At 37.3% G+C, this 27,078-nt stretch overlaps 1 protein-coding gene across 2 annotated transcripts; it reads left to right on the top strand.

Annotated features, from left to right (window-relative positions):
• On the top strand, window positions 1-26,461 carry slc6a2 (solute carrier family 6 member 2). 2 transcript variants are annotated; one of them, XM_080884325.1, is made up of 15 exons: window positions 1-99; window positions 514-991; window positions 2,086-2,217; window positions 5,750-5,978; window positions 12,528-12,666; window positions 12,844-12,978; window positions 13,595-13,698; window positions 15,542-15,666; window positions 15,854-15,966; window positions 18,186-18,314; window positions 18,961-19,060; window positions 19,941-20,041; window positions 23,076-23,240; window positions 24,340-24,411; window positions 24,695-26,461. In XM_080884325.1, exons 2-15 carry the CDS (start codon window positions 694-696, stop codon window positions 24,716-24,718), a joined length of 1,866 nt encoding a protein of 621 aa, XP_080740451.1. In that variant the 5' UTR covers window positions 1-99; window positions 514-693; the 3' UTR covers window positions 24,719-26,461. The 2 variants fall into 2 exon arrangements, with proteins under 2 accessions (XP_080740451.1, XP_080740452.1); XM_080884326.1 differs by lacking the exon at window positions 1-99 and adding an exon at window positions 248-374.
• The last annotated feature ends 617 nt before the right edge of the window (window positions 26,462-27,078 follow it).

Raw genomic sequence — 27,078 nt, 5'->3', positions numbered from 1 at the left:
GGCGAGCCTTAAAGTTCCTTCAGAATGGGCAGTCTTCCCTCAGAAGCATCTGGACAACAACAGTATCGGGTCATAGAGTCGTGTCCTTAACTTTACCAAGTATGGGGGGAAGCCTTTTATTTGCAGGACTTTAAATTGCGTTAGCAACAATGGCATTCAACCATTTATCTTTTTTTAAATTATCCTTATGATTAATGTTTTAGGTAATTGTTAAGTAGATTGTTCAGCGCACAATGCGCTCAGTGCGCGCTGTGACGTAGAGAGGATTTTACTCTGAAGTATGCTTCACTTGTCGCCTCGTATTCCTCACTACATCAGATTCCACAGGCATTTTCCTTAATGGTTTACTAATAATAGTAACTCGGATTCAGTAGGTCTGTTTCCTACAGAACGAATAACGTCGCTTTTTCCATCTTCGCAGTTCTAAGAAGTTTCCCGCTGTGCGTAACTGAAACTTTACGCACAAACACCAAATCTCTCTAAACTCTTTTTTTTCTTTTCCCTTCTTTTCAGCCCATGTACACGGGAGTATCACCTGTAGTGTCGGCGGAGAACACTTGCGTATCCGCTTTTTGCCGGCGGGATAGCGGTCCTTATTCAAGCGCACCGACCCAGACCGTTAACTCCACCAGAACCCGCAGGGGGCCGTGAGAGCGCCGCGCCAGCGTGTGCTTCGTACTCACTGCAGAGAAGATGAATATCCAGGTTATGCCAGAGCACAAGCTCTCATCGGTTGCCCCAATGAAACAGTGCAATGTGGAGAAAAAAGAGGTAGAACTGATTCTAGTGAAGGATCAGAACGGCGTCCAGTACACAAATTCCTCGATCATTCCCACCAATGGTTGTCGCGTAGGTCCACCCGGATCCTCCTCCGAGGACAACCGAGAAACTTGGGGCAAGAAAATAGACTTTCTCCTGTCGGTTATTGGCTTCGCGGTGGACCTGGCTAATGTCTGGAGATTTCCTTACTTGTGCTACAAAAATGGAGGGGGTGAGTATGTGGCCTCTGTTTCTAATACGAGTGTATATAAAGATGCTTATTTATTTTTTTAATTACCAGACTGATTATGTCACTAAATAGTCGTAATGTAACGGCAAAGATAGCGGACAGCGAAAATGAACTACAAATTACCCTAGGTGCCCTTAGTAAAATTTTCTTCTGTACTGGTGTTCCTTTATTGATGAGGATGAGGATGATGATGAGACGTGTGTGTAAAGTGTGTGTAAATCTGTTTTTATTTTATTTTATTTTATTTTATTATTTATAAAAATAAATTTATGTTTATTTCCTAAGCAAATAAAGTAAATATCCTTTAATTAACTAAATGAGCTGATGACAAGACATTAAATTAATGATTTGAAACTGTCAGATAAATAATGGAAAGTGACGAAAAATTAAAGTGGCTTGTGGCTCCTCATAAATTCTGGGGACAAGATAATCAACTTAAAATATATATTTTTTCAAATGTACTTAATAGCTTTAGCCAATGTATGTAAACTGGACTTTAATGGACTATGGATTGTTTACAAAACTACCAAACACTGCATTGATGCTATACAGCAGTGAGAGAAAAAAAGTACAGTGTGTGGTTAAATAAACAAAGGAATTTAAAACAAAGTGGTGTTTTACTTTCAACACTAATGACAACAGAGTGCTCACTAGAAGGTGCGCCCTATATGTTTGTCTGCATATGCATTCACAAAAACATGTTGTGGTCTGTGTTCACAGTGGTCACCTCTACCGCCAACCTGTCAATCATATAGGCCCTCAGCAAAATGTATTCATTACTGTGAATAATGTGTCAGTTGTGATGGACAATGTCAAGAACAATTCAATTGTGAGAGGTTGTTTCCATTTTGGTGGGTGTGCTACTGAGGCACAGCATGAAAATAGCCATGAGCCATCCCACTTCTATGTTATAGTGTGCTGCTTTTACAAGTATGTTATGGTTTGTGGCCCCTACCACTTCCTTTCTCCTTTTCTTTTTGAATATTGTGTTTTGTTTGGCACTTATTTCACTATCAGGCACCCTTGTTAGTTTTTTTTTTTTAAATATTTAATTGATATTATTTCTCTCCTTCCAGGTGCCTTTTTGATTCCCTATATTCTTTTCCTGTTCATTGCCGGGATGCCATTGTTCTACATGGAGCTTGCCTTAGGCCAATATAACAGAGAAGGAGCAGCTACGGTTTGGAAAATATGCCCCGTCTTTAAAGGTGAACTGTGACACACCCAAACACAGAGACACTCTACATTTACCTGCACAGCCATGTATGTCTATATACTTCACCCTTCACTGATCTCCTAATCTGTGTACCTGCTTTGGTCATGTTGTTTTTGCTTCTGTTCAGTGTCTTGCCCTTTAATTTTGTCCATCTGTTCTTGTCCTTTCGCCCTCAGAGGTGCATAGTGTCACTTTAAACTAGTGTCTGTCACATTGGCTCTTTCATCTCTCTGTATTTTCTTTAATCCCTCACCTATTGTACTTCCAACCTTGCAGCCTTCTGCAAATCTATCTAATCTAATCTAATCTAATCTAAAATGTCAACTTTCCACGAGTGAAACAAAACCACACTAGGCCAATGTTAACAGTACGCTAAGGAAAATAGATGATTACAATTTAATCACTCATATTCGACAGAAGAACACTGAAACAACTCCAATAAAACCCAGTCTATTTTAGATTTACAGAAAAGGACAGTGACCTCACTGGAGTTTGCACCTAGCTTAAAACCTTTAATTTATTACCACCAAAATGACAAGTGCTTTTCATATTATGTAAACCAACTGTAGACGCTCAGAATATTTAGATATTTTGTCAGAATAAGAGTGAATTGTTTTTCTCTCCTTGTATTTTTTTTCCCAAAGTCTTGCCCTCCATATTTTCGCTGGCACTGATTCCCTACTGTTATCTTTATGAGGATAACTGACTGCCAATATGTGCCAAAATCTTCAGATGCTGATTTCAACAGCTCTTTGCAAAGCAAAATTCTGCAATGGTATTACAACACAGTTAAAAAAAATCAGCAGGAGTGCAGAAAACATGTGGATAGTTACTACCTAAAAACAAAACAGATCTACAGCGTGCAATAGAATGCTATAGTCTGAATAGCTAGTGGACACTGTTTGGCCACACATTTTCATAGATTATAGGCCTTGTACTAAAGTTTGTATGCTCTCTTTTGCAATCTAACAGTGAAAGAACCACTGTTAGGCTAAGTCCATCACTATTACCTGCATCAATAAATTATCTTCTGCATCTTCATAGCAACAACTCAGGGTAGCAACATGTTGCTACTCTGCCACATGTTATTATGTATCTTACTGTTCAGTGAGGTAGGTTGTTGCTTTCATATAATGTTTATACAAGCTACTCCATGTTCATATATTGTTGTAACTCTAGTGTCAGAAGCTTTAGAACTTTGTTTTACAATACTCATACACATGACTTACACTTGTGCTCCTGGCAGACTTTAAATATTAGTAGACTAGTGTGCACCTGATGACTTAGACCAGGGGTCCCCAATCCCAGTCCACAAGGGCCGGTGTCCCTGCAGCTTTTAGATGTGTCCTGGGTCTGGGTGCAATTCCCCCCTCCAGGGGCAAGGGTACCTAGACCCGGTTTGTAGAGTACGCTTGGGGAGTGTGATTGTGTGTACAGCGTCTCTTTATGTCTGTCTCCACGTTGGTTGAGTGTGGAGTGAGTGCATATGAGAGCATGAGGGTGGGAATGGATGTTTGTGTCTGTGTGTGCCTGTATGTCTGTGTCTATATGTCAGGTTGGGTATCAGACGCCACCTCTCTGGGGACACCTCAGGCCCTCCAAGGTTTGGAGGCCTATCTCCACCCACCACCACTTCCCCTGCCGGTGGCGGACTCCCTCAGGTGTCGGTGTGTTGGTGGTTCTTTGTGTCTGGGGGTGGGCGTCCGGGTACACACCGGCTCACTCCTTGGCGGCCGCTTGTCGGGGCCTGGGGCCTGGGGCTCGCTCGGGCCCCTTTGGAGGTGGGGTGCCCCCGGCCTCTCGGCCTGGGGCTCGGTCACTCAGGCACAGCTGGGGGCCGGCGGAGCTCACGGGCGCGTCACTGCAACTCCCCCTGACTTCTGCTCCGCGGCTGCTGGGCGAGCCCTCATCTGGGACTCTCCTCAGCTCTTACTGGAACAGTGGCGCGGCTGCCCCTCTGTTGGTCTTCCATGGTCTCTTGTGTTCTGGGGGCCTCTGGATGTCTGGAGTTTTGATCTCCTCCATACCCGCTTCACACCCTGGAGGACGGGGCTGTGGCCCCCCCACACTCCCTAGCAGATCATTACATGGAGAAACCTTTGGAATGCAAGCATGCTGATCCACACAGGTATGCACACATGGGTATTCACAGACGCGGACTAAAGCTTTCTTGGCTGCTGCCTCAAAGCACACTGTGCGCTGTCTATCTTGCGTGCTGCACAATATCATTTATTATTTAGTAAATATTGATATCTATGACTAGCTAGTTTATTGTGATGGTGCTTTGTTTTCTCTATTATTATGTTACTCTTTGTTGTTTGCTGTCTCCTCTGTTTGTTTTTTTTGTTTGTTTTTTTTTTTCTCCATACAGGTGACCCAGGAGTTCTTTTTTTTTTTCCTCTCTCTTCCCCCCCCTTCTCACCGTCTCTTCTCCCCTTTGGTTTTCTTTCTTTCTCTCCCCCTCTTTCTCTCATTCATTCCCCCTGTCCTATTTATTAAAAAAAAAAAAAAAAAAAAAAAAAGATGTGTCCTTGATCCATCACAGCTGATTTAAATGGATAAATTACCTCCTCAACATGTCTTGAAGTTCTCCAGAGGCCTGGTAATGAGCTAATCATGTGATTCAGGTGTGTTGACCCAGGGTGAGATCTAAAACCTGCAGGGACACCGGCCCTCGTGGACTGAGATTGGGGACCCCTGACTTAGACAATGAAATATGTAGGAGAATAAAACTAATCAACTGAGAAGAAACCTAATCTTTTTTTAATCACGACTTATGCAACCAATAACTGTTTAAACTTCATTTGACAAAATGTACAAAAAAAGTTAGTATAAAAACTTGAAAAGTTTAACAATAAAGGAGGTATTACAACGTGTATCTTAAAAAAACGCCAGAGAAGTCCCTCTGTCTCCACTGTTAAAACAGCACCAGTCACTGCTTTTGTTGGCTTTTGTGCTAAGGCGGATTTGTTTTTTTTCCTGCGTAGAATGAGTGGGTGATGGGTTTATGGGCTTCTCTGCTTCATGCAAGGACATTACATTCCAGAGTAGGCAAAATAACCCACCCAGAATCCATGAAAATATAGTGGATATATTTGTGTGTGTGTGTGTGTGTGTGTGTGTGTGTGTGGACAGTATTTCTGTTTTCAAAATACTGGTAAATTTTCAGATATGTGTATTTACCATTTACTACAGTCCCAATGAAAAAATATAGGTGCAGGTCATGGTAATGGCGAAACGATAAAACAAAAACTTGTTCCCATGTCTGCAACCTCTAGTGCTTATTTGCCTGTGTTACCCATTGTTTGTTGATTATATCGCTTTCTCTTGAGTAATGGGTGAACTCCACCAAATTTTCCATAGTTTATTTATTATACCTCCAGCTTTATACACTTATTTTTACAAATTATCTTGAAAAAAACCACATTGGAGTGTTTTTTAAAAAGAACTTGACAACTGCATGAATTCCATATTGTGAGAATAAGCCGTAATTTCTTTCTCATTAATAACCCAATGTTCCTTAGGTGTGGGCTACACTGTGATTCTCATAGCCCTGTATGTTGGCTTCTACTACAATGTCATCATTGCTTGGTCACTCCACTACCTGTTCTCCTCCATGACTACTGAGCTGCCATGGCTCAAATGTGGGAACAGCTGGAATAGTGTGAACTGCACTGAATTCAATGGATCTCTTCCTGATAATAGCACATCATACGCCAAGAACAAGAATACACCGGCAGCAGAATACTATGAGTAAGTGATTTCTGAAATTAATTTGTCAGACAATAAACTATTTAGAGTACTGGATTTTAACAAAAATGAAAACTGGCAGATTTTTTAAATTCAAAGCAAAGGAACATCCTAGCATCTAGCTTTTTTGATGAGTGACAAAATCATTAGATTAAAAACCAGAAGCATGTCTACATCTGTTTTTTAGTAAAACTCTTATGAAAATCTGAAGGCTAAATGTATATTGAGTATATAGTGTAAATGAAATAGTAAATCAGTAAATAGTAAACGTAAAAAATGTAGTGATCTTCATCACAGTATTGTATATAAATGGGTTTTTTTTTTTAATTGATGACAGTGCTTTGACCTGCTTAAACAGGAACTTGCTGTCTTCATAAGACAGTGTTTAAATGTTTTGTTCATTCAAAACTCAAGTATTTGTTTTTTTTGTATTGTTGCTTTATTAGATGCAATTAGCCTGAGTCAGTAAACTGAATACAGTATAATAATTTACATTTTAACTATGACATACTGAAGTGAAGCATTCTAGTTTTGAAGTTGTTCTCACAATAACATTAGAATAACATATACACCTGGCTAAAATAACCCAAGTAATACTTCTAGAGGGAAACTACCAGTTATGGAAACAGAAGTAGAAGACTTCAAAATTGTCCAGCTATAAATGTTTTCACTGTAAAAGGCTTAAACATAAAAAGTTGAAATGCACTCTTTGAAGTGAATGAAAACACTCCATCTGTTTATACTTCAAAGACAGCCAGTTCTTCCCCAGCTTCTGTGAAGACTGACTGTGCAGTCCAGAGGAAGTCTGTGAAATGATTTGGACAATACAAGGGACACATGCTAAGCATGACGCACAGAATACATTGACAGTGCACCACAGCCAATGAGCTTTTCAAGATTTTTCACTCCCATTCGGCTGAGCATGTATGTTTATTTAATCAGTATATATAGTTATCTTTCAAACTTCAGGAACCCTTAAACTTGATTTGTTTTAGGTACCAAATACTTTTTATTTAACACAAAGAGGTCAGTATTCACATGCAGGCTCTAACCTTTTGGATTACGTCAGATCCTCAAAGAAGTGATGCAATATTACTTAAAGCATAGACAGGATCCATAAAACCACATCTCAGAATATATATTCCTCATGTATTATTGAGCTTCATTCACAGACAACAATGGGGTACTTTAAGACAGATCTCGCACTGCAGGGGACAATAAATCCTCCTGCTTACAGCTAGCTTTGAACACAGGAGCAATGCCAAAGCACAGCATGAGGAAGGCCAACTGAGTCAACAGTTCTCTTGCTTCACCTTTTGAGCTTAGTTTGTAACACGAAGTTAGTGTGTATCAAAGTTCAACAGTAAAACAAACTGTAAAATATAATGCCTTCAAAAAACGGGTTGTACTTTACATGGTTTACCAACCTAAGTGCCAAATACAGCATTTCAGTGCAGTACATTATAGGCAGAAGACAGCAAGCGTGTACACATATTGTCAACCAATTAAACTGATATGACAAATATTTTAGGAAGTAGCTGTCAGTTGATTATTCTTTGGTGTAGGGTCTAATGATCCTATACCAGCTTGTTTATTGGTTGTTTTCAACCAAAATTAAAAAAAGCCTGATTATTGATACAGCCTTTGTACCCTCAGAGTAACACTAAAATATCTGACAAAGACCTAAAAAGTGTTTAATAATAACTCATTTGAGGTTTTTCACCTCACTGTTACCTTTCCTGCAAACATCTGATGGGATTTTATTATAGCATAAAATAATGATTTCTAACTATTGTTAATTTTGAATAAAATTCAATGGAATTTTATTCAATGGAAGTTTATTCCACTGAATTCTTCTAGAACCAAGTCTTTCCATTTGACAGCTATCTTGCCAATGGCTCAAATCAGATTGTGGACACAATTAAACTATCTGGCTTATGAGATCATTGAACCAAGACCATGTGATTCATGTTATGTTACTAAAGCAAAAAAAGGAGAAAAGAAAGTATACTTGCGTACATTCTTAGTATGTTAAAAAATAGAGCTAGGTTTCTGTAACTACATAAGTGAAAATGTGGTGAACCTCTATTGCATCAGTCGATCAACAAGAATTTCCTCTTTTGGCTTTTGATTGGCTCTTTATAGATAGAGGTGAGACAACCAATTCTGTTGCATGGATTGCAGTTTTCTCATAGATTTGTATTATTTTGAATGATGTCCCTGATGATGTCCTTTTTAAAAAAAAATCTTTTTCCACTTCTTTTATATCAAGTCAGTTGAGAGGAAGAGCTTTTACATTACATATACAGCAAACATACACTATGGCTGACCTGGCCTTATATAGGTGATATCAAAGTAAATTTTAAATCATGTAAAAGGGTTTAGCTTGGAAGACGTCAGCTGCAGGAGTCACGTAAGGACAGCCAAAAACATGATCTCTGCCAAAAAATCTGACCTGGGGAAAAGAGATTTGCTGGGCATTCCTCTGTGATTAATATGATAACTTTTACAGTATCAGATCAAAGAAACCTTCCAAACGTTAAATACCCAGATCACTGAATCATTTCAATTACCATAAAACATAGTATCTTTGCTGTCTCATTGCTTAAAGCCATACATGTCAAAAAACCACCGGCTTTCACTTAATATTTAGTCTAATAGTTTGCTTCAAAGTACTTTTGAAATGGCTAAACTGCTTTGGGAAACCTTACACAATTCTAAATTGTATTTCTGTAATTTCTTAATAAAATAATATAATGACTAGGCTTTGTTTACAAAAAACAAACTTGTAAGAAATATAAAACTCTTTTCCATCTGGTCTGTGCTGTAATTTGGTTTTTTAAGCTTTCAGTAATATTACAGTATGATTCCTCTTATAACAACAATTTCCGGTCTCTACCAACTCCTGAAACAAATATCTGACACATTAGATGTGATTCTATACTTTTTTGCTAGCTATATAATACTAACTAATATTTTTTTAAGTCAGCAACACTAACTCCTTTCATTATCGTACACAATATCTATTCTCTACGGATCTAGCCTGAAAGCAATCACATCTGATGTTATGTCAAGGATAACTAGACTTGATAAATAGCTCTCATTTGAACTAAAATATCTAATTTCACAGACACTTGAAGAAACTGCCTTTGCTTCTGCCGCACACATGAATTTAACATTTGTTGAAATAATTGTTCCAATCACATGTAATTTATTAAATAAAGCAGATTAAAATTACATAGAGGTGTAACTTGACACTCAGGACTTTGGTCCTGAGTTTTACATGTGCTTTTTCAAATTTTTTAAGCAACTTGAAAACCAGGCTGAATGTAAAGTAGTGTGCTAGCTTCAAATATACAGAGATGAGTAATGGTAACAGTGAGTGTTGGGATAGCAGAACAACTGGCTTAGTGAGTGACGATTAGATTAAATGTGTTTAGAGTAACTCGGCCAAAGGGGCCTGGATTTATGTTATAGTGCGCATGTACTGGCAGTGCTTTAGCAATGCTATCAGATGAGCAAGGAGGCTCTGGGGCATTACAGCATAACACTAAGACGAGGCCTACAGGCCAGAGCAGAGACTCTCAGCTCCTCTCCTCAAATAAACTGATGTCTTCACACGAGCATCTTCTTCCCCAAAGACCATATAGCTTTGAATACATTATCTGAAAAAGATCAGCAAATGTCTGTCTCTGAACAGTCTTCAGTTTGCATGTCCTTGAGGATACTTGTGTCGGGCTGTTGTGTAAGCAACCTGAATATCAGATCCAAATCCAGTTCCACTGCTTATCAGCCCATAACATTGCATGCCAATTGAATTTTATCTTTCTTGAGGAAAGTCTTAGGGCAAATGTGAAAGGAACAAAAGTGCTTTTAAATGTTTAACTGCACGATAATGATATCCAATTAAAATCAAACCAACTCCCAGTACTTATCAGCTCTGGAGCAACATCTAACAATTTATAATATCATGACCTGGCTTGTTTTTGGGTTGTTGCCCATCACAAGCGCTCATTGGGACAGGCTGATCTCTTGGGGTCCATGGATGCAGAATCCTAAATTGATGCTTTGGAAAGCATTTTTCATGCATTCCAACAACCGCCTCCTTTCACAGTGCTTTTGAGTAGATCTAAACATTTTATTATTATCCATCCATCCATCCATCCATCCATTCTCTTCCGCTTATCCTTTTCAGGGTCGCGGGGGGCGCTGGAGCCTATCCCAGCTGTCATAGGGCGAGAGGCAGGGTACACCCTGGACAGGTCGCCAGTCTGTCGCAGGGCTAACACATAGGGACAGACAACCATTCGCACTCACATTCACTCGCACATTCACACCTAGTGGCAATTTGGATTATCCAATTAACCTATCCCCACAAGTTGCATGTCTTTGGACGGTGGGAGGAAGCCGGAGTACCCGGAGAGAACCCACGCAAACACGGGGAGAACATGCAAACTCCACACAGAAAGACCCCGGCCTGATGGTGGAATTGAACTCAGGACCTTCTTGCTGTGCGGCAACAGTGCTAACCACCGTGCCACCCATTTTATTATTATTATTTTATAATTATTATTATTATTATTACTATTATTTTAAATAAATTCCAGATGTTGCAACCACACCTAAAAACAGCAAAACCAGCATTTCATTTATCTGTTATCTTAATCTAAAGAGAAAATCATACTATTTTCTATACTCTTCAGCCAAACTGTAGATATTTCTTAGTAATAGTAATGAATAACTGTATAAAAACAGATATTCATTATGTCTGTGTTGGTTCTCATTCATTCAGGTCATGGTAGTCTAAGGAGCTTGGAAGAAAGCGACTGGACTTCTTTACCTAAAGATCTTTAAAAAAAATTCACTCACTTTCTTTTCAAGCTCCTTAGAAGACATTCATAATCAATCCAACATTATGTGGCACTTTGAAACTTTTAAAAGTAAAAATTTCTATTTGGTTAACAATAAAAGAAAGATCTCATGAGTTTATCCATCTATGACCAGTGTGTAGTCTTATAATCTTTGCCCAAAATTAATTTGATCATCAAGAAAAGTCACTGTAAAGATTCAGAAGAAAATGCACTCATGAAGACATTGTTATCTCATTTAATTCCTCTATAACTTAAATTTGCCAATTTTGTATTGCTTCTAAATGTGTTATGAAAGAAAAGTGATTTTTTGATGTGCTGGAAGACATACTAATATTTTAGGATGACATATTAAGTAACCTGAAAGATGAACTTTTCACCATACAATATGTGTACAGGTTTTTCTAAGCATTGGACGCTGTGAACTTCCTTCCCATTACTCTAGAGCAAACATTCAAAGAATGGCCTAGCAGATGAAAACAATATTTACTGTAGATAGGGAAGGAAGAGATACCATTTGTCTGTCTTTGTTTCATTATGTCATAACACTGCACTTGAATCTTTGAACCACGACCTTTAATCTTACAGTAGCATTTTGCTTGAGGAATAGCCTTATAAAAGTAGAACAATGCCATAGGTCTTTATTGACAGTTTCAAAGCATTTGTGTGCAGTTGGGTGACAAAGGAAAGCAGTTAATTCACTTCGAAAGCCTGGAAGCTAGATGCGTTTTCATCCAATTTCAAACAACTTTCATCCCTTAAATTTACTGTCAGAGCCGGGCAGGCCGAAGTGTTTGAGGTGTGGACCCAAAAGCAGACACTGGAGAGAAAAACTAAGTATAACAAAAAGCAAGCTGTTTTTTAATGCTGATATCAAAACAAAAAACAAGGCAAAGAGAGCTTAGAAAAAATTAAACTAAAACCTAAACTGGGATAAACTAGGTTTAACAATGAAAACCATGACAAGAAAACATTAACATTAAACTGAACAGAAGCATAAAATAATCCTGGGACCTGATGTGACATGATCTAAGGCGAACAGACGAAACAACGCTGAACAGAGGGAGACAGAGGACTTAAATACACAGAAGGGTAATGAGGGAAGTGGAAACACCTGGGAAAACGCAGCTGACACAAATGAATCTGAATCAAAAATACAAAATAAACTCAAAATGCTGGGACACAGATCAAGCCCCCTTACATTTACAAGCCAACAATGTTAAGTGACAAACTAAGGAAACCATCAGCTACTAGTTGGAAATGTTGGGACACATTTGTCCCACAAGTTGTTTTTACCCAGGACACTTGTTAACTTACTATTTTTAAGACTACCCGAACTGTTGTAGAAAATGAATGAGCTTATTCATCAAAAAGCATGTCTGGTAAGATATAGCTTCAGTGTAAAATAAATACATAAATGAATTTAAGATGCTTTATCTGTGACAACCTATGCTAAAAGCAGTGTTACACGACAGTTTAAATTGATATATAGCACTTGTTTTTTGTATAATTTTTAATAGATATATGATTTATGGCTTTGTTATTTACCAACAATGCTGTGTAATTCTTCAAAAATAGCTTGTGAAATACTAAAAATTGTTTGAATGGAAGTATACACTGCATGAAAAGGGCAAGATAAACCCTCTTGGTGTCATGATATAATGCTATTTATCATCTTTTGCAGACGGGGTGTGTTGAATCTTCATGAAAGTAGTGGTATCGAGGACCTGGGCTGGCCTCGCTGGCAGTTGGTTTTGTGCCTGGTCGTGGTAGTCTTCATCCTGTACTTCAGCCTGTGGAAAGGTGTCAAGTCATCCGGCAAGGTACAGCCATGGATCAACAAACAGTTTTCTTAGTTTTTTCTCAATCGTTTTATACCAAGTGGGATGATTGTTCATATCCACAGTTCATTGTATTGCACGTTTTCACTGAAAAAACGGTTCACTGAAAAAAAAGGAAAGTATGATTTTCTTTTTGTTTTCTGTTTGTTCCCTACTCAGGTGGTGTACATTACAGCTACAATGCCCTATGTGGTCCTTTTTGTGCTGCTGATCCGAGGCATAACTTTAGATGGGTCTATGGATGGCATCAAAGCTTACCTCTCTATTGACTTCAAGCGACTAAAAACTTTAGAGGTCAGAGACAGACTATGAAATTCCCTGTTTCAGTGCTATGCAGATTTACACTTTTGTGCTTTTTTCAGATGCTGAGTTGTTATTGAGTTGTTGTTAGGAGTTAGGTCATGAAACCCTCAGGTGCATTACTTAACCTGCTGCTGCAAAAAAACAGTCATGTCAGTGTCTAAGTCGATTTACACAGCCCACTTTCTGAGTTACTGTTATGTAGTGGGTGGAGTATGTCATGCTTAGGGTTAAATGCTAAATTTCATTAGTGCCTCCCAGACTGAATGAATGTACAGTATATGAATGAATGTGCTCTATACACACAATCTTGAGACACAGTCTTCCACTGTCTGAGCTCATGTATGTGTGTAAGGGTTGATATTCATGTTTTGCAAAACATTTGCACAACATCCATAAATAATATACCTGACATGTTTTGTAAAATAGAGCCTGGTGTTCCTGGCTGATTAAAAAAAGGTGCAGGTAGACAATGATTTGTTTTCTCAAAGATGATATTCAGGGAAGTAATGAAAGTTAGTGTATTCACGTCAGCCTATGGCTGTGTGGCATTTTAGGTGGGAACCCTCTCTTTAGGAATTGATACATTTTCTTGTTACTTTTGGCATAGGTGTGGACTGATGCTGCAACACAGATATTCTACTCGCTGGGTGCAGGATTTGGTGTGCTCATTGCATTTTCTAGTTACAACAAATTTGACAACAACTGTTACAGGTAAAAGTTTGCATTATATTTGTGATAATCTGAAATAAGCCCACTGCAAAATTTATCCTGCTGCTTTTAAGCTGCCCTGTTTTTTCAGCTTTTAATTGGATTATGCTGCAGAGGTGATCTTAATCTGTCTAACTTACCCCAATGAACAGGTGTTAGCAGAGCAGATAAAGTACAGGCCAGGAAGAGCTGCCAAATAATAGCCAAAGGCTGTATGTTCACCGGTCTGTTTAAATGCTGCTTTTCCTCAGGAAACGTAGGAAATGTGGTTGGAGACTTGACTAATCTTTTCCACATAATTAGGTTGCAGTTGTCCTCTTACAGGGAAATGTTGTTGGCAAAACACTTTGAGTTTGACCTATGGTATATATATGTATATATATGTATATACATATATACATATATGTATATACATATATACATATATGTATATACATATATATATATGTATATATAATGCCTGGAGGTAGAAAGAGAACATGAAGAAGCACATGACGGGATAAGGAAACAGAACACAAGGAGTGGGAACACGGCACCAGAACTAACATCACAATGTAAACACAGATACACAGAGGGCAAGTACACGAGGGGAACCTACTGAATACACAGGGAACTAAACAGAGAATACAGCACAGGTGTCGAACTCCAGGCCTCGAGAGCCGGTGTCCTGCTAGTTTTAGATGTGTCCTTGATCCAACACAGCTGATTTAAATGCCTAAATTACCTCCTCAACATGTCTTGAAGTTCTCCAGAGGCCTGGTAATAAACTAATCATTTGATTCAGGTATGGTAAATGTATAGCGCTTTACTAGTCCCTAAGGACCCCAAAACGCTTTACACAATCAGTCACCCACCCATTCAGACACTGGTGACGGCAAGCTACATTGTAGCCACAGCTGCCCTGGGGCGCACTGACAGAGGCGAGGCTGCCGAATACTGGCGCCACCGGGCCCTCTGACCACCACCAGTAGGCAACGGGTGAAGTGTCTTGCCCAAGGACACAACAACCGAGACTGTCCGAGCCAGGGCTCGAACCGGCAACCTTCCGACTACAAGACGAACTGCCAACTCTTGAGCCACAATCGCCCAATGTTCACCCAGGATGATATCTAAAACCTGCAACCTAAACTAGAACACTGGACACTAAGGAATAAACTAAGATTAACAAAAATAACCTGAAACATTAATCATAATGCAAAATCACAAAGACACAAACAACTCAAAATGCTGGGTCGAGAGACCCAGGATCCTGACATTAAATACATTTACAGAAGTGAAATGAATACAAATAATTGAATAAAAATAAATTTTTCACAGCCTATAAACTAAAAATAAATGTCGAAAGGGGTGGTGTTAGGGGGTAGAAAATTTTTTGTTGTTGAGATGAGTCACTCACTAAACCAATAAAGATGTCAAGGTCAAGTTGGATTTGTTCTTTTGGTCTAACAGCAGCAAGTTAGTGACCAAGCACCATAATCGCCTTTCCAACCACCTACTAGAAGCAAGGGACAAAAGTTTCTCATTATGTATTATATGTAAATCAATCCATGAAACATTTGAAAGATAACAAGTAACATTCGGCTTCATTTTAGCTTTTTTGCCTTCTTGACCCAGTACAAACTGTGATGCAGATTACCATAAAAGAGAAGCACTTATATTAGCAGTGATTTAACAATGTTTGATGCCATAGAATGTGAACGAATGATACTAGCTCATTGGAACTATTGTGTACTATAAAGATCGAAAAGGTCGGATAGTTGGCACTTTTAAAAATAGAAGGTATACCGAAAAAAAGAAAACTGTTCCTTCTTAACTTTTTATTTTTGCATGTGCTTTCTTAATCTAGGGATGCTCTCTTGACCAGCACTGTGAACTGCGTTACCAGTTTCTTCTCAGGGTTTGCCATCTTCTCTGTGCTCGGATATATGGCTAAAAAACATGGGGTGAAAGTAGAAAATGTGGCAACAGAGGGTAAGTTTTCACATAGCAGCAAAAGCATTCGTAAGACTGACATCACTCACTAACCTATGTTGCTGTAATGCATTTTATATGTGATTTTTAACTTTGGAACGATTGATACAGTATTCGATCATCTGTACTTAATACTGAATACACATAGATACATACAGGAACGCTGAATTGTTCATTGTATATACAGGTGCAGGTCTGGTGTTTATAATCTACCCTGAAGCAATTTCAACACTTCCGGGCTCAACATTTTGGGCCATTGTGTTCTTCATCATGTTGCTGACTTTAGGCATTGACAGTGCAGTAAGTACTACAGACTATTACAGCAGCTCCTTAAACTAAACTCATATCCTTACAACTGAAAGTGGACCGCTTATTTATAAACAGTTATTTTCCAATTATCTCTATATTTTATATATAAATATATAATTACTCACACACACTGTTGGGGAGTAACGGAATACATGTACCGCCATTACGTATTTAAAATACAAAATATGAGTAACTGTATTCTGTTACAGTTACCATTTAAAAAGGTGGTATTCATAATATAGTTACTTTGCTGAAATAAAGGGATTACATGGCGGTCTTTTCCTGTTTCATATGTTAGACTATGCCCTCTCTATTTTTGGTTTCAACGCCCAGACAAAACACGCATTAAGAGGCTCTATTGCCTGTGTCTCAATCTCACGGCCCATGTCACCTCTACTTGCAGCCCGCATAATGACGTGAAGAAATATTATTAAAAATTATTGTTCAAAAAATTATTTAATATGAAGGCAATAGGCAGAGTGTTTACAATCATAGCTCTAAAGAATGTAGCCTCATGGGCAGTGTAGTCCAGTTGTAAGTAAGCTATTAAGACTGGACTGTACACTGTGTTCGTGTTTTCTTCCGAAACAATAAGTTCCTTTGGAGCAGCCTTTCAACGCTTCTCTCTGTCTCTCGTTAGCAAAGTTGACCCAGACAACAAACTAAAGCTAGTTTTCGGCTACGAGCCCGACACGAACCCGATGTATTAGCCAGAGGTCCCTTTATTACGGTTCGGAGCCGCGGACCTGTTTTATATACGTGCGGAATAGTTTTCTATAGATCGCTGCAAAAAGTGCAGCCTTACCTAATGTCCACCCTACTGTTACTCATTTTATATTAAGATTTAAAAATCTAGTTGTTAAGTAATCCAAGGTATTCAGAATACGTTACTCTCATTGAGTAACGTAACGGAATACGGGGCATGTATTCTGTAATCTGTAGTGGAATACATTTTAAAAGTAACCTTCCCAACACTGCTCACACATTATGCAAGTGGAAAATAAATATGTTAAGTTGTAAAAATATATAAAAGCCCAAAGACAAAAATAAGGCAGCAGTTGTGTGGTGAATGTTACAGCTGAAATACATTATTATGTATGCACAACAAGAAATAATTTTATTAAGAGAGAAAAAAGTGTAAATAATAATGTGCACTCCGAGAAAAATGTGTTACTGTGGTTCACAAATGATGCAACAAAAGTAGACACCTCCAAGCACAGTTGTAAATGCAGCAAAAAGAGACATTGAGGAGCAATAGAGCTCTACTCACACCATACTCAGAGGTCACATATGGCCAAGTTCCTTTAGCACTGTCTACACAAAAGTGTCCACAATGGTTTGACCTTAATGTGTACACAATTCTCTTTCAGTGTGACATGTCGTATGTTGCTTGGCAGTATTGTCGACTTGACAGTTAAGTTAACATTGTCAAGTTAAACTACAACAACAGGATAGATAAGATAGATAGATAAAAAATTAACTTATCGATCCAATCACTTATTGCATAGAACAGATTGGGGTGTGTAATAAAAATATTAAACAGTATAACGGTATTTATTTCATTAGACTCTTTATTGGCACAAAACATGAAAAATGTTGGTACATTTAAACAAAAGGAAACTAGCATAATGTATGTGTGGCTTCAGGTGTCATCAAATGATTAGCGAACAACATGCCAGTAAAAGAACAGAAATATAATAATAATAAAATGAATGAATAAAATAAACAGATAATTGACAACTACAAACATAAATATTAATAGAAATATTGTTACACTATAACCAAATGAATTTTTGCATGAAAAAGCTCTTATATCATAAGTCATCTAGACTGTCAGTCATGCCAAATACCTAAAGTTTGTATTTTGGATATTATTAACATATTTAAAGATGATCTGCATCCCTGTATCCCACTCTAATCTTAGGACAGAGTAATAACTATTTCACAATTATTATTATTTCATAAAATATTGTACAGATTTGAGGATTTCCAATTATTTTATAATATACCATATCTATCGCCATTTTGTGTGATATGTAGATATTTCACTAAGGTTTTTCTCCTCTGAAGCCACCTCTTGTAGCTAAAACACTGCCATAACAGTATTGACTGAAATTGCAAAGTTGCAGTTGTATGATTGCCATTGGAGTTCACTTATGGCTCAGATTCAGTTCTGAGTGTCTTGTGTCTTTTTGTGTGTCCCCTCCCAGATGGGTGGCATGGAGGCAGTCATCACAGGCCTGTCAGATGACTTTAAGATTCTCAAAAGAAACCGAAAGCTTTTCACCTTCGCTACAGCTTTTGGAACCTTCCTGTTTGCTCTGCTCTGCGTTACCAACGTCAGTATGACTGGATGTTTATCTGCTTATTTACTTATTCATGAATATCTAAATAGTAAATATTGTTTTAAATATTTTACTTTTGTAATATACTTTTGCTTTGTAAAACACAGCTGACATTTAAAATGCAAGGGACTCAGTCTCATGACTTGATGCCATCACGAAACAAACTCTTTCAAAGAAAAAGACCAGCTCTGATAACAAATCATAATTTAATTAAAGCCAATATTCAGTTTTCATTCACATGGTATCACCAGCAAGGTAAAATTCATGCTGACTGTGGAAATATAAACTTTGGAGACAGGATGAAATTGTGTTAGTGAATCACATGGTTTATTCCCTTTATCAGATCAGTAAAATTATTAGTAAAGTGAATGATGCCTTTCTTTTGGCGTATCCTTGAGAAAGGAAACAGACCAAATCAAAGATTTACTTACGTCAAATGTGCATGGCATATCATCCTGAGATGCCAACTCCACAAACTCAATTTTAAATAATCTTTTAGAACAAAATTTGTATATGACGTCTATTAGTTCGTTTACGTTGAGAGAGACTTGTTGGTTGATTTCACCAGCTGCATTATCTTCAAAGTAAAACAGTTATATATGGCACACACACTAAATGATGGTTCTTTCCTGCTTTGTAGGGTGGAATGTATGTCCTGACCTTGTTAGATAGGCATGCAGCAGGGACTTCAATACTCTTTGGTGTGTTGATCGAGGCCATTGGAGTGTCGTGGTTTTATGGTAGGTATGCCCATGGTGTTCTTTATTATTTAATATTCTGTTAAGTTATTTATCTGTATATCTGTATATGTATCTATATTATACAGATAGGTATCCAATTAAAGTGAGAGGATGAACATTTATCCCATTAAAATCCTGTTAGGATTTTACTGGTATGGAATTGGTCCACTTGTCTCCTTTGAGGGAAAGATCTCTGCAAATCAGTGCAAAACTTAGTTGTTCTCTGTCCTGTGAACCTGAATTGGATTAGCAGAAGAAAATGGATAGATAAGACAGAAATTTAAATGGTGGAAAAAAGCAGACAGTCTGTCATAGGTTAAGCAAGGGAAGACCAACAAGCAGAAAATTAAGTTTAGTGATGAGTTTTGCCTTAGTGGAACACATATCCAGTTTGCATTTGTTTGTATTTTGCACTATTGCAGCACAGGGATGAACAAGATAACATACTTGACTTAAAAGTGTCATTAAGAGAGTTGTACAGAGGCAGAGAGAGAGAGAGAGAGAAAAGTGAATAAACCAAGTCCAAGACAGAATACTTTTTGGCACATCACACCTATCTAATCTTTTAAGTCATCTGTAGACAAGCAAAACTGGATAGATATAGATAGATTAAAATATCTAGGAGGCAGAAAGAAATGTTGATAACAACATGGTCATTTCTTTGAAATAATGATATGAATAAGATGCTTGATGGGTTATGTCAGGTTTAGATTATCTCAGGTCACTCATGAAAAATAATAGTGGACTATGAGGGTGTAAACCATGTTGCATTTTCTCCTTGAGAAAATGCAACATGAGACTACATGCTTGGCACAAAGAGCTGGCTGAAGCCTACACTGATTAGTAACCTTCGCTGTTTAACTTTTTATGCTCGCCCCAGGTGTGGATCGCTTCAGTGAAGATATTGAGCGAATGATGGGCTTCAAGCCAGGACTCTACTGGAGGCTGTGCTGGAAATATGTCAGCCCTGCTTTTCTGTTGGTGAGAGCGGCAACAACAAGAAAGATTGTAGTCCGATACTCTGGGACAGGCATAGTATCTGAGCTCAGACCAAGACACAAACTCAGCAAGGCCAGATAAAACTAAAATGTTTCAAGAATCAGTGACTGGATTTCTTGGAATTATTATTTACTTTATGTATTTATTTATTTAATTTATTTGAATATCTTGCATTCTTAATGTTTGAAAGCTGCATTGAGGTCCAGTTCAATTCAATTTAATTAAATTCAGTTTTATTTATTTAGATGGCCTGTATTTGTATAGCGCTTTTACTAGTCCCTAAGGACCCCAAAGCGCTTTACACAACCAGTCATCCACCCATTCACACACACATTCACACACTGGTGATGGCAAGCTACATTGTAGCTACAGCTGCCCTGGGGCGCACTGACAGAGGCGAGGCTGCCATATAGCACCAAAGCACAACAATAGCTGCCTCAAGGTGCTTTATATTGCTAGGTAAAGACCCTACGATAATCCAGCAGGTCCATTTCATTCCAGCATTAAGTTTCCTTCTCAGTGATACAGTACTGGTTAGCTCATGCAAGATGTAACATGAGAAATAATAAAAAACAGAGAAAGAATAGAGAACTTAAAAAAAACAAAAACATTTACTACACCAGAGAGAGCACATATGCACATAAGCACAGAAGGAGGGTGGGATAAGGGAGACTGTTATGCAAAAGTGGGTGTAGACAGCCATGTGCTTCCTTTAATATATATGCGTGGTGGTTTGCAGAAATTAGTAAAATTACATATTGTAATGAATAATAACAAGTTACCATTGTTTATGTATACATTTTCGTATACAGGGAATTCCCCGGGTTACATGCTTTTGTACACCAACAGAATACATATCCTTCCTGAAAACTAAAAAGTTTAATTTGTTAGTAAGCTAGGAGATAAGTAATATGGCAGCGATATGGCAGTGAATTCAGTGTTTACTTTTTAAGTCAGTGAATACACTTAAGTGTCCATGTGTTTCTCTGTGTGAAGTAATAATTTGTTCTGGACTATAACTTAGATTTACAGGCAAAAATGTCTTACAAGGCAACAAACTCTTGTGGCCATTAGAAGCATTGCTGTTTTTTTTACAGCCAACTTCATTAAAGAATCTGAATGCATTCATTCATTCACAAGACTTGGGAAAATACTGTCTCAATGAATGCTGAAAGAATTTAGGATCAATCACATGCCTTCCTCTCATATATTAGTACACGAGAGATGGAGAACAGTTTATTGAAGCATAAACAGTTAAACAGATTAAATTAGTTTCATAAATATCATTTTTCAATCATGTTCTGCATATATTTTGCGGTGTGTGGTTTCATAGAAGTGTGTTGCTTGTTAGGGATAAGAATTGATAAGGAGTTAGTGATTCCAATTCTATTATCAATGTCTTATTGCTTTAATTCCTTACTGATTTTCTTTTTGTTTTTCACTGGGTTGTTATTGGCTCTGTTGGTGTCACCACCATCACTAGGCAACATTTCAAAGGCATTCCATTAATGCAAATTAATTGCCTATTGTGTGGGCAAATGTTTGTGCATGTGGGAGAACTTTACTGTTTTTACTGTAATCAGTATTGGGGTTGTTACTCAAAAAAAGTTATTTATTACACAAATTACAAATTTGTGTAATATGTGTAATATGTGTAATGGAGTATTTTGCATAATTAATTTGAGGAGAAAGTAATTCATTATATTACTTGTTACATTACTTTTGCATTTCTCTGTAAAATGACCCAAAACACATTGTCTTAAATTACAATTTAACAATGTAAATCTATGGGCTATAGTCCCATACACCAACACAAATCTCTATCCTAATGACACATACAGTATATGATCTTTATCGTAGTATTGAGATATGACCACAAACCCAACAACACAAAGCAAAGATGGACACAAAGAGACTTTAAAGTGATCGCTGCAGTGATTCTACTTTAGAAACATGGACAGGTATAAGTGGAGGCTGCAGCCTGATTGCTCATCTGTTTGCTACCTTTTGAAATTTTGGGTCTGGCTGCTGGGCTGCCAGCTTTGAGCACTCAGCTTTAACATCAGTCTGGGTTTTTGGCTAGCTTAGCATTAGCACAGTGTCTGTGCAGATGGTTGCAAAAAGCTAGGGTTAACAACATAATGCAGTTGTTTCTGTCCTGGTTTTCACTTTACCATCGTGCTCTCGTCCTTTTAAAAGTAATGGTCATATCCACACTCTACACTCCACAAGAAATTAAATCAGCTGATTGTAGCAGTGCAAGTGCTAAGTGGAAATGAAAAGGGGAATCAACAGGCAAGCAATTTAACAATTTTGAAGAACTGATCAGATCAATTCTCAATTCCCATCCCTATTGGTGATTTAAATGTAGTACTCAGTTTCTGATCATCTAATTATGCTTCTCACTGGTTCTCTAAATTGTCTAGAAACCTTTAATTTTACCATACCTAAATTATTAAAACACAAACGAAATCATAGACCCCTTGTATAGCTTTTTGCTTTTATGAACATGAGCACAATTCTATAATGAGCAACAACCTGCAATATGTACCAAAAATCTTCATGGTTACACCTGCAATTAAAGACCAGATGCATTTTATATCCGTTTTAATTCTTCCTTATCTAAAACCTCCTCAGTTTCAGGTTAGTTTTAATTAGTCTCAATTAATAGTTCTAGTTGTATTTGCAATCTCCCTACTGCAAACTGCACAAGAACCTTACACATCCTCCCCAAAACACTCTCCCGCCAAGCTGTAACCCTGTGTAAAAACATTAGTCAGCAGTTACATGTTAAGCTCCTTCAACTCCCCATTCACCTGGCTGAGCTTTTATTTCACTCTTCTGTTTACATTCCTGCCTTTTATTCTTTTCCTTTTTTTTGCCTTTGTTGCCTGTTTTACAATTCTATGCATGTTTTATTTCAGACATTAAGACCATTATCACTCCAAATAGATCTTACCTTTATATTGTGTCTATTATTCTCTTTTTCTTCTCTTTTCTGTTCTATTTTCAACAGTTTGTGGTAATAGCCAGTCTGACATCATCAGACCTGAGCTATGATAACTACGTCTTCCCTGAATGGGCCAACCAAATCGGCTGGGGTGTGGCATTGTCCTCCATGCTGATGGTTCCTTCTTATGCGATGTATAAGTTCTGCAGTCTATCAGGAACCTTCCGAGAGGTTTGTATCAGGATATGTTCAGCACACAACGTTTAAAAGTAACTGTATTAATTTCGTGACTCATCCAAGTGACTTCTTCAGTTTGTCTCTCCCACTGAAAACACAATTTCCAGATAAACAGGTTCAACTTTCTTGAATTTCCTTACCTGGATGATTAAGTGTGTATCAAGACATATATATATATTGACTAAGGTTTTCAGCAGGCTGATCATTGAAAAGAAGCAAATATAAAAGACGTTTTCACTGTAGGAAGCACTTTGTTAGAAACATTTTAAAACAAAAATCTAATTTATCTATATTCTTTGATGGATATTTTCTCATGGGTCTCATCTGTCACTGGAAAAAAAAAACATTCTTTCTGATCATTTGCTAGTCCAATATTTCACCATGGACTTCAATCTCGCACCCAAAGCAAACATCATTTTTTGCTTAGATTAACCTGTTTTTGATTTGAAGGATCATCGCTCAGAATTATTATTTCTTTTTTAGTGCAAAGAGCAACTAGAAGTATAAATAAGTAGTTGGTGAAAAAAGCATCACTCTTCATACGTATACAATACACATAAAATAGAGCATCAAACACAGTGAAAATTAATCTTACATAAGAGTAGCTAGATTCAGTCACTTCCATTGGTGTACACTAATGCTGTGTGAATTTGCTTTTGTTAAACTCTTGAGACCTATATTGAACACTTAGCAGTTAACTATTGTTAACGCCACTCCATTGTAACAATTCCTTCATCCTTCTGGCATTTCCCATTGATCCTCAGTGATAAATATTATTCTCAGGTTTCTCAGGGCATGTGCTGAAAACTATTATGATGCCTATTCATTTTTTTGGCTGAAGTTTCCTCATGATAAAGTATTTTGCATGTTCTTTAGAAGAACTCAGTCAAAAAATCTATCTATCTATCTATCTATCTATCTATCTATCTATCTATCTATCTATCTATCTATCTATCTATCTATCTATCTATCTATCTATCTATCTATCTATCTATCTATCTATCTATCTATCTATCTATCTATCTGTGTGTGTGTACTTAATAGAGGACATGCTTCTGTTAGAACTGATTTGTCGTAATTACTTGTTTTGCAGAGGATAGCTTACTGCATCACTCCAGAACATGAACATCACATGGTTGCTGAAGGAAAAGTCCGGCAGTTCAAAGTAAGGCTCACATTTTTTTGTTTAAATATGAACTGGCTAAATGGCTGTAATTAATTTGGATTTGAACACAGGTGTGTCTACTAACTATTGACTATTGACTATTGTCTCAAAGTGTGCATGAGAGGCAAACAAAATGTATGGTAGACTTACAAATGTAATGTAATGTCATTTTACTGAACAGAGAACAATATCAAAATATAATAAGGTACTTTTAGCATGTTGATAAAACAGACCCTTGTGAGTAAGCAATGAAGTATGGATGAGTATATCTATTGTGTTACAGCTCAGACACTGGTTGGCCATCTGATCACAAATACAGTACCCAGAATGCTATCATCCATCCTCACATCTGGTGTCTGAAGTTCCTGTGTGCCACCTGTGGTCAGACAGACAAGAAGAACAGTAGGCTCCAACCTCTCTCAGCAGCCTCCCTCTTCTCTCTGCATTTACCACCCAAGGCCTTTGTTGTCAACAGTGGCTTCAAGCATTTTGATTCAAGAGCCTGCCTGCTAACATTTGGAAATCATTCTACAGCTTCCACTACCAAGGGAGGATCACACTGTGGGAAAAATTTACAGTTATTTGCTCATGATTTTTATACACCTTAGTTTTCATTTTGTACACTTTTCATTATCTCTTGGAAGGTATAAAACTTAAAACAGAAGCAATCCCATTTCCCTGTATACTACTAAACAGGGGACTAAAAATGTTATAACTTTGAAACTTGTTTTAAAGATTCTTTATTATTGCGTTGTTATTGGAAGAAAGTCTTTATTCTTACCATTCTGTGTGCACAGTGACTTATCAATGTCAGTGCCTTATCAAGCAAGACACTCTATGTTTCTTACAGTTCACAGACAAAGAAATAAAATACACTGTGTCGACTCAGGAACCCACTACAATCCAACCGCTTTGTGGATGGCAATCTCCTAGTCCTTTGACACAAATTTCAAAGAGCTGGGAGTCAACAGTGCATCAAGGTCAAGCTCTTTATCAAATGAAAAACCAAGAAGAAACAATCCTTTTGTGTCACACTGTGTTATAGTAAAGGGAATAATGCATGTATTACTCCAAAGCTTCAAAGAACAGTGGCAGGCTTCGTTCAGCTCTTACGCTTTCAGAAGCATAAGGAAAACTTATAATTAAATCTTAGCCTCAAAGAATGGCTAATTTATAACCTGGTTAGTCTCTGGCTGCTCACTTAAGGTGCAGGGGAAAAAATTCACCAAAACAAATGGCGTAACTGTTACAAACAGCTTTGTATTTGTGTTGTGTGACTTTTATCTTCCATTTTTTTGTCTGTTTAGTGCTTCTAAAGAATCTCTGTGGCTTTTCCTTCAAGGAGACAATGAGAGAAAGGACAGTGAGAGCATGTGTGTGTGTGTGTGTGTGTGTGAGGGTGTGTGTGTGTGAGTTGTGTATTGGGATTATGTTGCAAACCATGCTATATGCTGTTAGCGCACATTACACAGAATACAACAATCAAATGCCTCGTTTTCTTGTGCTGTATATTAATGATTATGTTATTTGATTATAACACTTATATTTTCATTTGAAACACGACTTGTAGTGTTCCTGTTTTCATCATCATAGAAGTGCCAACAATTTGTATTAGTGATATTTTTTATCTTCTCCTGTTTTTTGTTTTTTTTTGTTTGTTTTTTTATTGGGATGAAGTTGAAGGAGTCTAACCTTGAATCATAACAGAAAAAGGAATAAAGCCACAAAGAAAAAAACAAATATATGTGGAATATATAAGAAGATATAGAAATATATGAATATATTCTTTTGTTATAGCTAATATTGTATTTATCAACTTGTTTATAGCAAACCGTGAATGTAAAGTATTTTAAACGTAACTGTCCATAGTCATAATATAGTGTTTGATGTATAGCTAAGAAAAAAAATTATATTCCATGTAACCTTGGGCTACTTTGTCACATATGAATGTGAAAAAAAACCCACCCTGGCTTTACTGGACTACGTTTAGAGTAATGCTATGTACAACACCAATGTCCTATTGATCGTGAGTGACAAATGTCTATGAAGAATTCTGAAGTATCAACACGATGTTAATAAAGAATTTCTTCTATACAGTTTAACATTGCTTTTTCTTTCTTTATTTCCTTTTGTTTTAGTTTTTAAGCATTCAGCTATTGCTAACTTCATCTGTTTGTCATAGACATTATGAACACAGTTAGTTTTACTGTTGGATAAGCACTTCTAATACTGGTTCACTGTGCCTTTGTACTCATGCTACTAACTCTGTTTTTTAGTTAATGCTTACTAAAGTTCAGTATCCTTAAGGTGGTATCATTTTCATGTTCATCAGTTACTCTAAAAGAAACTCTGAAACTATAATACAAAGTTAGTAAATTACAGTGATAATCTGCAATACACACCAGGTTTTTTTTTCAACATGATGAGTTTAAAAAGAACACTTCCCTCTGCTATCTCTGTGGTTTCATTGAAAAAAAGATACTTCTAAATACTATTTTAGAATGGATCAGGCATCGCTTTCTAGGCTTCCTGAGCACTGCCCAGGATGATTATGAGTGGTTTAAGTAAAATCAACCAGAGTATTTATAGGATAATATTACATCCAGCAGTACGACAGTACTCTAGAGGTTTGTTTCCAATACTAGCACAATCATACTGCAAATGACA

The sequence above is a fragment of the Rhamphochromis sp. 'chilingali' genome (assembly GCF_963969265.1).
Source record: "Rhamphochromis sp. 'chilingali' genome assembly, chromosome: 6".
In the NCBI taxonomy this organism is placed as follows: domain Eukaryota; kingdom Metazoa; phylum Chordata; class Actinopteri; order Cichliformes; family Cichlidae; genus Rhamphochromis; species Rhamphochromis sp. 'chilingali'.
Note: the sequence above shows the minus strand (reverse complement) of the source record. Positions and strands in the feature narration are given on the sequence as shown.